Raw genomic sequence first — 16037 nt, 5'->3', positions numbered from 1 at the left:
AGATGACATTCCAGACTTGTTCTTTGTGTATGATTTAAATACTGATTATTCAATAACCACTTTTATGCAAAACTTTTGTTTCTCGTCGTGTCAACTTGGATTGAAGACTACACTTCCAGATGTCATGCACTGAAATATGTTACACTCAGATCTGTTTGGTGGTTATTGTTTGCTGAAGTCCAGGGTAAAACAACAACTACCACTCAGAACTAGCTGTACTTTATTAACTACATGTCACACAGCAAGCTTAACTTAATCCAAATAGATATATAGCAACCTCAAAGCTTATCTCCAGCCTTGCTATTTAATGATCTGTAAAGTTTGGAACATCTCCTTTTACATTGATATCTGTAACCAGCAACTGACCACGCTGACTGGATTTAAAAAATATTAGAAAAGAAAATTGGTGAGGGAGAAGATTCCTAACCACACAAGTTATAGGGAGTTAACTTCATTCCAATTAATACTAACTTACCAAGACACCCAACCATGCATCATACTTCCACACATTAATTTCTTCCCACTTAACCAGCTATACAGGAAACCCCAACTGTAACATGGTTGCTGGGATTCATAAATTTTCATTGTGTTGCGTGCTGAAGTATGGTATAGTGAGTAATGATTCAGATTTGATGAATATAAGAACAACTTGAGTTAGTCCCATGCTTAGTGTAAAGTAATCATTTTGAACGTAAAAAATAATTATTATCTGTAAGCTATTGGTTTTTGAAACTTACCTAAATTAATTTGATCTGTTTATCAGTTTGGCCAATGTCTTGAGTAGTGTGAGGGAACAATGGACATCAATGTCAGAAACAGGAACCATGATGTGACAGTGTTATATCCAAATTTGTGTTATAGTGAGGCATGTTATAATAGCGTTCCCCAGCACCTATCAGCCTACTATCTGACCATGTACATCCCATCCCAGAGACACAGTGGCTCTGGTTAGCTTGTTGAAGTCACAACCAAACATCAAACATGGGGGGGGGGTAGAATTCTACCATTGGATTAGGATGGGTGGACTACCATGGTGTGTCCTTGGACAAGGCACTTTAATTGTCTGGATATGATAATAATCTTCTTGTGCTGATGTACTGTGAAACACCAAAAAACCAGAAGCATCCTGTCCCACATACCTATCCACTCTTTACCAACTTGACCTACCTAAATAGTTGCTACATACTCAGACATATGGGTAGAAAAATTATTCACAACTTTAGCGGTAACAAATATTTTTATCTGTTTTGCTTCAGAACCTCTGTGAAATGCATCCTGTAGTTTTTATGAAGCTGATCCCAGAAGAAAAGCATGTTCCAAGATTCAAGACTGGCACACGCTACATGGCCATCAATGACGATGGTTTTCAAGTTAAACAAAGGAAGAAAGCTGGTTCTGGTGCTGATGGTAAACCTCAGGAGAACAAAATAACAGTCATCACCATTGAACATAGGACTGAGGAAGAGGAGAAGAAACTCCAATCAATGACTGTCGATGATGTACTCAAAAAGGGAATTCCAAAGAAAGGAAACCAAAAGACAGGTAGCCAGAGTGGAAAATCTGTAAATGCTCAAGACCCTCTGCCAGATCTGGCTACTTTACTATCTCAAGAGCTGCCAAGGGGAAAGGAGAATACTTTCACTTCAAGTAAAGGTAGCTTAGCAGAGTCATATTCAAGTAACAGTAGTGTGGAAAATCCTCGGCAGCTTGTGATAAAACCCACACCACCTACATATAGCTTAAAACCGCAGCAAATGGATTTAAGTATCACAGCCAGCTTTTCTCATCAGAGTCCCTCACGACCCTCAAGTGAAACTATGCCTCGATCCCCAGTGCCAAATTCCAAATTTGTAAATCAGAATCGTGTAGGAAGTGGTAAGAGTGCCTCTCGAGGAAGTACAAGGAGTACCTCCTCAAAAACAGCTGCCAAATCCACATCAGGCTCCATGCCAAATGTTCCTCCATTTAGTGGAAAAATTGAGACAGAGTACATCCAGATATCAGCACCTGTAAAAATTCCAAACCTTGCACCAGTTAAGAAATCAACAGATTATATGACACAATCCATGACAAATGATGTAATTCGTCATGTTAGCCAACAAAACAGGTCTCATTCTGGAGTTGCACTGGTTAAGAAACAGTCAGACTATATGACACACTCCATGACAAATGATGTTATTCGGCAACAAAACAGGTCTCACTCAGGAGTTCGTGAACCTCTCCCATCTCCGGAGCCAAATTATCAAGGAGATTCTGGAGAAATAACACAGCAGAGTCCTCCTTCTACTCCAATCAAACCAATCACACCCTCACTGTCTATTAATATACCTACAGCAGAAATCTACCCTGATACAGGGCTAGAAACGCCACACCAGGGCGAGGTCTCTCCTCAAAACCAGAGGGCAAGAAATGCCAGGGATGCTCAGATTGATCAGATAACAGATCTTCTTGTGGATGCGATAATAGATCCAAGTTCAGAAGAAACCTTGATGGATAAAGAAAAGACAGAAAATCAGATAATTTCATGATTTTGTTTGTTTACTGACAGTGTTAGATTCAAATTGAATCTTTGCCTCATATCTCAAGAAATTCAGAGGGTTTTGTACTTATTCATGTAACGTTAAAGACAAATTATTTTGAACCAACAGTGAAGTGATACAGTACTCCCTCACTATGACACTGTTTATGGGGGCCTTAGAGTATACAGTACCATGTATTGTAATACTAACTTGTAATGAAGTACATTTTATATATAATCTTACTACAATTTAATGAAATGACATCCATGACCGTACTCACTTTGTAAAAGAAGAGTGTGATAATAAAGGCAAATATAGTGATGTAGATGTGTGTTTACTTTGATTCAGCTTGGACAGATGAATACAAAAAAAGATCAGTTTCCATTTGTTCAAATAAGACATCATTGTTTTATATCTGCATGATTAGCAGAATTTGTTTGTTTTTTTAAATTACCAGAGTGAGCTTTACTCTCGCTTGTTAAGTTTGGAAATTTTGTGATATATGCTGTGTAGTAGGCAGTATTTAACTATTTATAAGGACCTCGCATGACATTTTATAATTTATACCATTTTTGTTTCATTTTTATGAGATCAAATTTTCTAGGCTATTCTAAATTACACTTTACCACCCTTTAGAAAAACAAAACACATCTGGTCAAAGTGAACCAAAAGAAACTATGTAGTTTGGATCAGTGCACTTAGAAGAAAACTCTCAAACTAAATTTACTGGGAGGCTCTGTTGGGTTTTTTCATGACTAGTAGATCTATTTTGTAATATTGTTAGGATTTTTGAGAATTTCATTTTGCTAAGGAAAGTGTTTCATTCGTTTGACAGATAGGTTTTGATTTGACAGATAGGTTATGATTTGACAGATTTGATGGATAGGTTACAATAATAAAAGTTAGTAAAGTAATATGATGGCAAGATGTTCAAGTTGCCAGTATCCTCCATTTTTTATGCTTTTAAAATCAGATTATGATGTCTGTCCATCCATCAGATTATTAAATTCATTGTTAAGCCCATGACTTTGCAAATCTTGGAGAAATTTTGATGAAACGGTTCCCAAATATATATATGATGACAAGACTGTGTCTTATACCATACTGAAGTCCCCGTATCAAACTTCAAGTTCACAGGAAGGAAAATAGCAAGTTAATGGCCTGAATCCTTGTTCAAGCTGCAACTTTTGAAATATTGAGGATATTTTGATCAAAATTTTTCTAGATATATATTATGACTAGATGGTATGTCATAGGACACCACAGCCTCACCACCTACCTCAAGGCCAAGGTCATTGCTGGGAAATCATAAATCAATGACCTGCTTTTTTTGTCCAGGAATAAACTTGTAACCACATAGATATTTCAGTAAACTTTTAGCCTCATGTAAGCCATGACTGGTGTGTTGCATGCCACAGACTCATCCTATTCCCCAAAGTCACAAAAGGGAAAATATAAATCAGTGACTTATATAAACATTAAATCATTGAAAATATTTTAAAGAAACGTTAGTCCTTTCTGTATTGTTAACTAGATGCAATGTCACATGTTACAGGTGCCTTTTTTCTTAAGGTTGAGGTCACATAAAAGAAGAATAAACTCAGTGATTATTATCCTGGATTGAAACTTGAGCCACTCACATATTAACTCTTTAATATTTACTAGTTTCTTTCGCAAAGATATTTTTTATCCAAATATTTATGTCTACATGATTTTCAAGTTCTTGGCAAATTTGTTCACATACAACAAAGTACATGTATGTTTTTGTAAGTGTCATAGATTCATAAGTAACATATAGCAACTCAACCTGCATTTCACTGTCTTGACATTTCATTGAATTGTTTTAAGATTCATGATTTTTGTGTGGATCAGTTGTCTTTGAAGTTTGTTTTGTTGTAATATCGCAGACCCTAGTAGTAGCAACATGTGCAAAATTCAGTTTAATATCCATGTTTTTATTAGCTCACCTTGCTGTGAGATCATGCCTCTGTCAACAGTTGCTATTTTCAGTCTCTTATTAAGAACCAATGGACTGATTTTAACACTTTTCGCATGAAGGTTTTCAAGTTTGCACAACTGGTGCCAATCTTCCATTTAGGATAGCAACTATTTCCAAAACAAGTTAGACCCTATAAACAGATCTTTCACAAACACCACTCAACAGAATTTGAACAGTTAGATAGTACCCCTGTTACTAATGTGGAAAAAACATTAAATGAAGACTTGTTTAAAACGGCTAAGCAAAATTTGACAATATTTGACAGGAAGTATCCTGGCATAATTAGCTTTCATTTTTGTACCATTTATATCAGTCCACCATCAAATATGGCTGCCATTACTAAAAATGTCAAAACCTTCAAATGCCTTCCTTGCAAAACCTGATGAACATAATTTTACCAAATTTTAAAGAAAACACCCAAACAAAAAAGGTTTTCAGTATTGTTCAAAACATGCCAACCTGCCATCAAAAGTAGCTGCTGTTACTAGTAACAGAAAAACCTCTAAGTGACTTCTGTGAAACTGCTCTAGAGAACTTGACCAAATCTGACAGCACACATGGCTACTGTTACCAAAAAAAGAAAGCATTTTATCAACTTTTTCTTAACAACCATTCAATAAAATCTGACCAAATTTCACAGAAAGCATCAAGGAAGAACATGATTCAAATTTCTTCAAGTTATACTGATCTGCTTTCAAATATTGCCACTGTTACTAGTAATATAAAACATTTAAACAACTTCTCAGAAAAGTGCTAAATATAATTGAATCAGATTTGATAGAAATTATTGTCATATAAAGGGTTTTTAAATTTTTACAAATCACGCCAATCTGCAATCAAATATAGCAATCTTTGCTAAACAAAGAAGAAAACCGTTAATCAACTACTTCGGAAAAACCACTTGAGAGAATTCAGCCAGACTGACAGAAAGCATCCTGGCAATTGATGAAATTCAGATGTGAGCAGAATTTGTATATCCACCATCAAATATGGCCACTTTTGCTAAAAGCAGAAAAACAACTGACTTATTATCAAAACCTACTCAATATAATTTTACAAATTTTGACAGTAAGCATCTTGCCTTAAACACATTGTACAAGAGTTCCAATAGCAAATAAAGTAGATGAAAAATTTGGCAAATTAACAGGAGTGGAGCAGGGGCAGAAATCCCTTCAGGGGTATAAAATGGTATTTGGGCATCAACTCTTGTTTGGTCTGGCTTTCCTTGATCAAGAGATGTGAAATTTGTACGATGATCTATCTAAAGAAAAAGGTGTTTTTTAAAAGGTATGGGAAAATACAAGTCACCAGGTGATAGAATAGCAAGAAAAATAGGCAAAATTGAGTTTTATGAATAATACAACTAAATTCAAGAGTAAAATACTGTATATGTGTTGACAATGTTACATGTTGTAAATAAATTGCAGATTTGTTTCTAAATGAAATCAAGGAAGTAACCTCTCTTTGAGTAAATGTTTAATATATGTCACAACATGTGTGTTTTATTCATGTTATATTTTGTGTTCAGCATGTGCTTTTATCGGTTGGATATAAGTCAGACTGTGAGCACAATGTTTGACAAGTTCATCTTTTAGAGTTCACTAGCTTATTTATTATGTATGTTTCATGTCAATGCATTCAATCTGCATAAATTATAGAACTCTGTGATAATTTGTTGCTAACTAGTTTTGGATTTTATTTAGCTAAACTCAAGCATGTGCCATTCTTTATTATTAGTACACAATACCCATTCCTGATCGCAATTGACTGAGTATGAAAGGAAAGAGACTGCATATTTATTGTTCTCTTTTACATAGATTGAATTGTGTGCTAGGCAAGTGTTTTAAATGATGATGAATTAGAAAAACAAGCATCTTCTCAACTTAGATCAATCTGTATCAAATTGAAGATGTTAAAATTAATTAGATGAATCATCTGCACTAGAATATGGCAATGAATTATACAAATTTTTAAAGGAACTTGTATGAAAATCTGGCTTTTTAGGCAACAATTACTGTGCAAATCACAAACTTCTACTGGAAACCCTGATTCCAAATTTATAAAAATGGTGCCAATCCTTCTTCAGATATGGTCACAAGGCTGAAAGAAGAAGAAAAAATGTCTCAGCACTTTTATCTTAAAATAATACTCAAGAGAATTTGCTTAAAATGTGATAGAAGGTAAGCTGGCATAAAGGTCTTTCAGTTTTGGACAGATGATACAGATGTGCCACCAGATAGTGATGAGTGAAACATAGATTTATCTTTATTACTTTGGAAACCCTTTGGAATTGCTTGTGTCAAAACGAGGAGATATTCAATATCATCCCAAAATTTCTAACAGACACTAAGAATTATTTGTTTGTTTTATTAATGTTTTTTCCTTTTTTTACTTTCTTGTTATGACCTCTGGTGTGTTTTTTTTATGGACCCCAATTACATCATTAACATTAAAATGCACCAACCCCGCCAAGTCAGCACTAAAATTTATGTCTCTTCTCTACTTATTTGTAAAAATTAATTACTATCTGGTACTAATACAATATTGTATTCACAATTTACTTTTTATATTTGATTACTCGTATCAGATTTTGTATAACAATAGAATTTTAATACAGCTTCAGCCATTTCTTCCCTGCTGCAGTGGTATACACAACCACAACCATACTTATTATGATTGCATGAAGTATGCTTATGCAGATTTTAATATGTAAAACTTTCTTTTTTGTAAATGGGTCTGCTTTACATTTAGGACCTTGATGAAGTTGATATTTCTTGAAAGAAAACAAACTGGTGTGTCCTTAGGCAAACACTTGACTCTTATTGCCTGATAAACCTAATCAAAGCCTTCTGGCAAAAACACTGAGCCCAACCATATAAAAAAAAGTTATTGTGTGTTGCTTATGTATACCAATCACAAAATATACCCATATTTCCATTGTTCCTGATGGAAACGGAATTTGTATTTCAGAATTCAATTGCATTTCCCTAATTGAACTTATTCTACTTGACAGTTTATAGTCAAATAATGTAGGGAAATCAGATTTATATTTGCATAAAACATTAAAAAGAAAATAGATTTTTTAAAATCAGTAATACATTACCTGTCGTTATTGTGTTGCTTACCTTTCCATGACAGAAATTAACCTCCTTCTGTTATATGGAATGTTCCAGAAGTCCAGAACTAGAGAGAATACAGACCCAGTCCATCCACCAACATCACAAGCCGCACAGGAGCCATCCTCATTCTTATGGATGATGTCTTTGTTCAGATTGTTTCAGTAATGCTCAGTTAGGGCTTTAGGGTTCTATTTGGCCACTTCAAAAGGGAGATATAAGGGTAGGAAATGTCTCCTTTCCTCCCCCACACTCTTAAGGGCTCTGCTGATGTCTTGTATGTAGAGTATCCTATCCCCTGGACCAAGGGGGCTTATCAGTCCCTTACTGAGAAGGACTTTTCATTCATGACGATTAAGGTTCAGCTATTGCTACTTTATGGACCTATCAAAAATATACATGGATAAGGTTATGAAAGCTGTGTTTTGGCCATCAGTCGCTACTTTCTCCTCCTTTCTTCAGTCTTTAGTGCACAAAAGTAAAGGCATATTTTCTTTGGGGCCAACATTTGTGGCAGAAAAAGTGTTGCAAGCTCATACCAACTTAACAGTGGTTGACATTGATATAACAGTGAGTATATTCTGTTTTTATACAAGTAATTCAGACCATCAGCCTCATACCAAACTAGCAAATTCAGCAATGCAATAGTAAGATGTATTGTGTTGCTGATATTAAAATGTAGTTGGTGGGTAATTTTATTGATATAATACTTAATGTCACTATTGCCAGATTGCCTCTTCTTATTCTGCTCTGATTCCCCACAAGTAGTCTTGGTTCTTAAAAAAGGGGTAGGCTACTGTGCATGGGCCAGAGACATTGGTGGGGAAGCAGACATCATCTATCTTCATCTTTTCATCTTGTTCTGGACTTCTAGAGTTTTCCATTTTCTGATACAGACAATGATAATTTCCATCATGAACATTTAAGCATTGCAGTACATCATTCAAATTAGTTTTACCCCGCCCCAAAACTACATTTTATGTGAACCAATAAAAACAACTGAACAATTAAAAAATCCAGATTCTTTATGAAAATTACAAACTTTATGACCAAGGATTGCAGATTTTGGGTTTGGGTGTTGTCATATGTATTTTGATTATTTTAAGCATTTACATTTACCTCTGTTCTCAATAACCTAAGGATGAATATTTGTGCATCCTGCTTAGTTGGTTCATTTTCAGCGCCACTGTTCAGAAATACCAGAAGTAAGTCATAGTGACTTGCTTCTTCCACTTAAGTGACTAAATTGGCATTAAGCACTAGGCAAGCAGGTTAGAATGTACCATTGAATGAAACCCTAGTGAAATTTTACAAAACTGTACTTGTTGCTTTTTTTCTTCAGTTTAGACAGAAAGATAATTTAAATTTTTTAATTATCTGAATTAGATTGTGTTGGTAACAATAAAACTGACATCTTGTAAGAAATATTTCTGCATCTTTGTCACTTTGTATATATTTAAACAAATATATAATCAGTATGTCTTGTACTTCATTGCTTTGCTTCAACAATATTTTTGCATTTATCAGTGTTAGATTTTGATCAGTGGTGTAATCAATCAGGTATGCTGTACCATTAAGATATTTTTGCCAGTACATTCGTACTGTAAAGATGGGATGGTGGGGTACCATAATGTACCAGTAAGAGTTACAATATATTTAAGCTACTTGCACGACTGATTTTGATACATCATTAATGTACCATAAATACTCGCTTGAAAGTCAAGTCAAAATGCAAACAACAAAGATCCAGATTTGCCGTGACATATACACCGACCATTCAGGGTCTGTATTGTTCATTCTAATTATTACTCCTAACAAACTGCAGAGACACATATCTGCTGGTACATTATGCATTGACAGATTTGGGTCTGTGCAGTTTGCAGTTGGACTAATATAAGCGAGTATATATGGTAATATATCTACATTTTGTGTCCAAGATTATATTTAAATACTGAAATTCACATATTGTTTCATTACTATTTATTGTTATGCCACAGTCTGGCATTTATTGCGACATCTGTGATAATCTATTGTTTCTTGCAGAACAAATGCTTAATTTTTTTGGTGCTGTTCAGATGAATATTTTTGTTGAATTTGTCTGCACTATATTATGATATATGGCAACTGAACACAGCATATAGAAATGAGTTACGTGGTGGGACCAAACCAAAAAGAAAGTTTTATTTTCACAGATTCCAAACACATAGATACAAAATTTACTAGCTGTATTTACTGATGTGCAGTGCATACCAAATTGCAAATCAATGATAGATCAGGCCTTCTTCCCATGATAAAACTTCACTTGATTCCAAATCTTACTCATAAATATTCGGACTTGAATCAAAAGGCTGCATTTGTCAGTTTCAGGTATTTAAGGTAATATTTCCATGTCTGGATAACATTTATTGTTTGACACTGAATCTTACTAAAAATATTCAAATTAAGCAAAATGCTACATTTAAACATTTCCAGCAAGATTCCCAGATCATGGAGTAACACAAATTTACTCCAACTCTTGAGTGAAGTTTCATGACAGAAGGGCCAGATCTGCAGTGAATTATGTCCTGGCAGATCAAGATCTGTGCAATTCGTTCTGTTTGTGATGCCAAGTGAACAGTATATAACCTGAATTGCCAACATATGGAAAGGCAGATCTAGTTTTATGCTGTTTTGAGTTAGGTATAAAATACACACAGTAAAGTACACTAATTTGTAAAGTCTGTATCAATTTTTTAAATTGTTTGACAGAGAGAGTTATGTATTAGAATGTTAAGCATTTCAGATTGTTTGTCTTCAGTTCAGATCCACTACAAAGTTAATGATCAAACTTTCAGTCCTAATCATGACTTATAAGGGACATGTTTTATTACAGAACAGTTTGAATTTTTTCAGGTTCATATTTTGGCTCACTATGCTTGCAAACAGTTGTTGAAGACAAGGGGTCAAGAAAAGAAAGTACTTGTGTGAATGAAGATAAGAACCAACATTCAAGACCTTTGGATATTTACTTGGGAAGGGAAAGGGGGTAAGGTGGACATAAGAAACAAGAAGCTTTATTTGGAGTTCCAGAAATTATCTTTGCATTGAAGTGCTTATTTTCTTATATAAAAGGCATTGCATAGTGTGACTATCAGGAGATTTCCAGTGCTAGAGTCCTAAATTGAGCAATAGTATCTGGTGGTTTCCAACCTTATTTGGAAGATTTGCAGATTACCTTACCTCAACAGTCTATAGCATGACTAGCAAATATTTTCATGTTTTTCTAAAATTCCAACCAAATACAGCTAAACTTTTAACTTTCATATGCTAAATTTAATATGCAGTATGTTTTACTTGTAGTCCAAGTCTCTGTTACTCCACTAACAGGTTATGTTAGATTCAATCAAGAAGTCCAGATTTTGCCACTACAGGGTGTATTTGTTGGCCTATATTTTTCATATGGGCGTGTGACTTAACTCATTTCGCCACAGCAATAAATAACCTACTTGTTTCTCAGTGCCTCAATGCACCAATACAAACCAGAATGCCGTGTCATCATCTTCCATTTTGTCTCTGTTCCTAATACCTCTGTCATCTCTCATTTATTCTGTTTTTACCTTTGTCATGTCCCACTTAATACTGTTCACATACCTCAGTCATCATCTCACATGTAGTCACTGTTCCAACAGTTGAGTCATCTCATCTTTTATGACAGTTTGGACAACAGTGGTATGGTACAGAAATTGTCCAACAAATCAAATGAGTGAGGTCATGCATTAGAATTACCTGATGTAAAGGTAAATAAGCTAACAGCATATGCAAGTCACACATATCCATGGAATATTGGCAATGAAATATAGGCCAGCAAAGGGGGAGGGAAGCTTTTTAATAGGCAATAGGCTCTAATATCACTTGTTGGCAGAATGATGTCATTAACTTGGACTGTTTAAAAAATTGTTGGTCACTATGAAAGTCAATGAAATTGTTCAAAATGGCACTTGTTTTTGGTCAGTAACTTGAATGACAACCATATTTTGAAGTCTCACGATGCAGTCAATTTTGCTTGTAACATCAGCGATGTATATTTAGAAATAATCATTGACTTGCTGTCCATCTGTTTAATGCAAAATAATTTAGAATGTAGATTTATATATAATTTATTCATTAATTGCCATTCCTATTTACAATGACCAAACTTTGAAACTATCGAGGACAAAGCTTTGTTTATAATAAATTTTCAGTTATTGAAAAATTGTAGATCAGACCTGGTCTCATTTAAAATACAGCTAATTTTTATACAAATAAAGCCAGAATTTTTTATGGAAATGAACAATAACCATATTAGCTTCTATTTTTTTAATTAATTTATGGATGGAGTACATACATTATTTATTTTAAGTTAGGAGCTGCTCCAAAGCTGGTACCTCACCAGTTTTTTTTGGTATAGGTGATCCAACAGTTTTGACCTTTTAACTAAATTAAATAATATAGTGAAGAAAAGAGTACCAAACAATCTGTTTCAATTCTCTTCAGTAGAGGACTGTTTGTTGGCTTTATTCATGTTAATTCCTTTTTTTTTAAGTATTGATGATTTTCATGTCAAAATATGACACCATTAGGAAAATGTCATAGTTTACAAGACTTTGGTAATACTATGCATTACACAGTGCATCAGGTGAAACTACTGATAATTCTGACAGAAAGAAGTCTCTGAACTATATACATTATATTCCTTTAGAAAAGAATGTTCAACAACAGAACATTTAATGAGTAAGGTTATATTTAGTAAACACCATTTCAGATTTGTAAACTACAGTACAATCTCTGATCATTGTATGGCCTACAAGAAGACTGTACCAGGTGTTGGTGCAAACAAATGAAACTGGGTTAAAGTGAATGATATTTCAGTTTTGATTTACAAAACATGAAATACACAGCAAGCTTTGCTGATTTTATTTTATCTTATATTTAAATGTACTGAAATCTGAATATGAAAGTGGTTCATTATGAATGTGAATGTGTGTCTGATTTGGATTTTTAATGTAGCTCTTAACAATTTTTCAGTCATATAGCTACAATGTCTGCAGTGTGACAGTTTATAGTGATGTCTATCACTGGATCATCATGCCACAGACATGTAGCATGATGTCCCACCCAGTCACATTATCCTGATACCAGGCTGACCAGTCCTAACACTAACCTCTTAATGCTGAGTGCCAAGCAAGGCAGCTGTTAGTACCATTTTTGTAAGTTTTTGGTATAACTCGGCCAGGAATCGAACCCACGACCTCCTGCATCCATGATGGATACTCTAACCAGTAGGCCACTGGAGTGAAAGTGGTTCATTCAATACCTTATACAGTACCAGCCGAATGAACCCCTTTGACTAAGTCATCATTGAGACTGACTAGAAATCTTGCAGACATACTTTCTGTCTTGGTGCTTAATACATTGAAACCTAACTCCTTTGAGTGATAGTTAGTAATGCCTCGGTGACAAATATAAAAAAAATGGGACTTAATTATCCTTCCAATAAAGCTGATATAATCCTTTGCCTGAATTATTCAGCAACTTGTGGACTATGTATTGTCATGATTATAAGTGTGGTGACAGAAAACTTGGATGACATTGTTTTCAGTATGTTGAATATGTAGTAAGCTGACAAATAGAAGAAAACCACATTAACTCATTATTCACGCTACTAAGAATAAATTAATGTGTGTACAGGTTGTCATTTACATTTTATCATCGTTAGCACCTCAGAAATAGAACTTGTCAATCTCTGAACATTGAAACTGCACAGGTTGGCACCTCCAAGATTAAAACCTCCCAGCAAATTTTTTATACATGTGCACTCTCAGATTTAAAATAAGGGTAGACTCAACAGAGTGCCTAAATTAAAATAAATATGGTACAGCAGTTTTCTTTAACATTGTAAGTTTCATCTACAAATGTTAAGAATTTTCTCAGCGTAGATGAGACTGTCAGAGAATTTAACATGCTTTGTCTTTTATACTAAAACCTTGATAGATTGTTATGTCAATATAATGTTTTATTAGATGTTAAAAATATTTTAACACGTTTTAGTAGGATTACCTATTTGTTCAGTGTCAAATCATTTTTTTAATTTATTTTAAATCTTTTGACATATGATGATTAGTTTCAAAACCAGTTGCTGCAAAGCCAGTGTTTAAATTGAAATTTGTTTATTGAGATGAAAGTCATTTAAGATGAATATATTTATGTTAATGCATTTATTTTATTGCTGGATACTTAGAATGAGAAGTACATTGTAGAAATTGGAAATAAACAGTGTCAGTGCATTTACCAGATGTATTTCATGTACCTATTCAAATATTACAAAAGTCAACACTGCTAGCCTGAATTTCCAGCACACACAAATTAATATAAGCACCAAATTATTAAAGTTGGAAGATTTTCTCTTCTTCATTTCTTTATTTATTGTACTAATTTTAAAGTAAAAATGTTATCATTTGTTCTTGTTTAAAAAAAAAACATTCAGGTAGGCTAATCATTCTCAATGTCAATCACTAGATAAATTGTTTGATCTATTTTAGCTACATTCTATAGCATTAAAATATTTGATACAAATTTTGTGCATTTTGAATTATTTTACTTTCTGTGTGAAGTTTTGTCTGTGTGTGGCAATGTTTAAAACTGTGTTAAATGTTGGGGGGGGGGGATATTTTTAAGTCAAGTACTTTCTGAATCAGTAAGAGCTCACTATACGTGCTTTCAGTGCACCATGGACCTTCCAGATGCTAGTCTCTTAATCCCCAATATTCTAAACATGTTCATCCTATGGACCCTTATTATTTATCCTGAAGTTAAATGGCATCATTGTAGCAAAAATAAAGATTTGGTATTATCAATTGATGTATGTTAAACATAATGATATCTACCAATTCCCTCTTTTTCTCCATACGTTTCCAATAACAAACACAATTCATGATTATTGACATCAATGATCAAAGGCCAGTATGAGTGGCTGTATTTAAATTCATGTTTAATGTCTAATATTATTATTAGTTTAACACATTAATCCCTTGCGAAGAGTTAACGGGGCAGGAGGTAGTATCCTACTGCCGAGCTCTGTAGCGTCATGGTCATGCATGATACACTAAAGTGGGTGGTATTATATAAAGGTAGACAGATGTAGCTCTACAATGATACCAAATAATCTGGAATATCTAGTTGCACTACAAAATACAGATAAAAAAAATCTCATGTTTTGGACCCGACGTTTTTCTACCCAAAATTCGCCCGTGGTTGGAATCCGAGTTTGTGTCCGGATTTTAGACTCTTCGGTCTCATATCTAAGGCAAACCGGTATGAACTGCAAACAGACATGAGCCTTTGCAAAAAGTAGGATAAGATGGGCATTTGGAATAAAGAGTGGTCTCCATACACAAAAAAATGGCCCCGTTTAGCAAAAATAAAAAAAAATAAAAAATAAAAACAAAAACTCCAACTTTGACCCTTCTGCTCATGCGCGAGTCAAATAGTCAATGAAAAACGATGTTTCTAACACAACTAGGCTGTATGTTATTGAAAGATCACCGGGGATTCGGTGTTTTCGGATCTGTTCATAAATAGCTTTCAAAATGTGTTTCCTACTCGATTTTCAGGCAAAAATGGCAAAAAAACTCCAGGGGTTAATGTGTTAAAGCTTGTATGTTTTATTTCCCATAAAATTAAAAGTGTGAAAAGTACAGAATAAATCCACACTATTTTCAGATTGCTCAGTTCTTAAGTATGAACTTGTCAAAGCACATTTGATCTGGTTCCACGTTTTTGATGGAAAAGAGAATTCTTGAATTATTAAATTGGACCATGTTTCTATCCGTCCAACCTTTCTTCCATCTACCAACATTAGTGTCTGTAGATTAACTCCCGTAGTTATTTCGGATTTGAGCCAAATGTTGTATCAGCGTGGTTGAATTTGATCGTCAGCAGCCAATGTCATTGGCACAATAATAGTCCCTGATTGTCAGAGCCACCCACTTCATTTAGTTTGTCGGCACCCTATGTCATTGGCACAATAATAGCTCCTGATTGTCAACATCCATTGTAATTGTTTAGCAGAAGAATAGCACCTGATTGTCAGAGCCACCCAGTAGCCTATATCATTATTTGTACTGAAAATTAGTTCCAATCATAAACAGCTGTTTAAGAGGAGTCAAATACTTGTGTGAATTTATTTGTTTATTTCAGTTATTTACTGGAATTTCAAAGTTCTCAGCCATTAGGATTTAGGAGCTGATTTGAAATTACTGTGAATTCATTTAAATATATTTTGTATTGTATCGTTATGATACATCAAGACTGCGGTCAAAATACCACTGCAACTCATTTGAAAAACCGTTTAGTGAAACTAACAAGCTTTCACAATGTCATCTAAAG

General features: G+C 34.3%; 1 protein-coding gene across 2 annotated transcripts in view; it reads left to right on the top strand.

The window, feature by feature from the left end:
* The window catches only part of LOC149807136 (uncharacterized), a 126328-nt gene extending 112103 nt beyond the window's left edge, over positions 1-14225 (top strand). For both annotated transcript variants that reach the window (XM_089962570.1, XM_089962561.1), the window contains one exon: positions 1257-14225. In XM_089962570.1, coding sequence (XP_089818696.1) covers positions 1257-2528 — 1272 coding nt within the window. In that variant the 3' untranslated portion in view covers positions 2529-14225. The remainder of the gene's footprint in view (positions 1-1256) is intronic.
* The last annotated feature ends 1812 nt before the right edge of the window (positions 14226-16037 follow it).

The sequence above is a fragment of the Sinohyriopsis cumingii genome, chromosome 1 (genome assembly GCF_028554795.1).
Source record: "Sinohyriopsis cumingii isolate HCF-2022 chromosome 1, ASM2855479v2, whole genome shotgun sequence".
Classification (NCBI taxonomy): Eukaryota; Metazoa; Mollusca; class Bivalvia; order Unionida; family Unionidae; genus Sinohyriopsis; species Sinohyriopsis cumingii.
The sequence above is the reverse complement of the archived record's forward strand: the minus strand, read 5'-3'. Positions and strand labels throughout refer to the sequence as shown.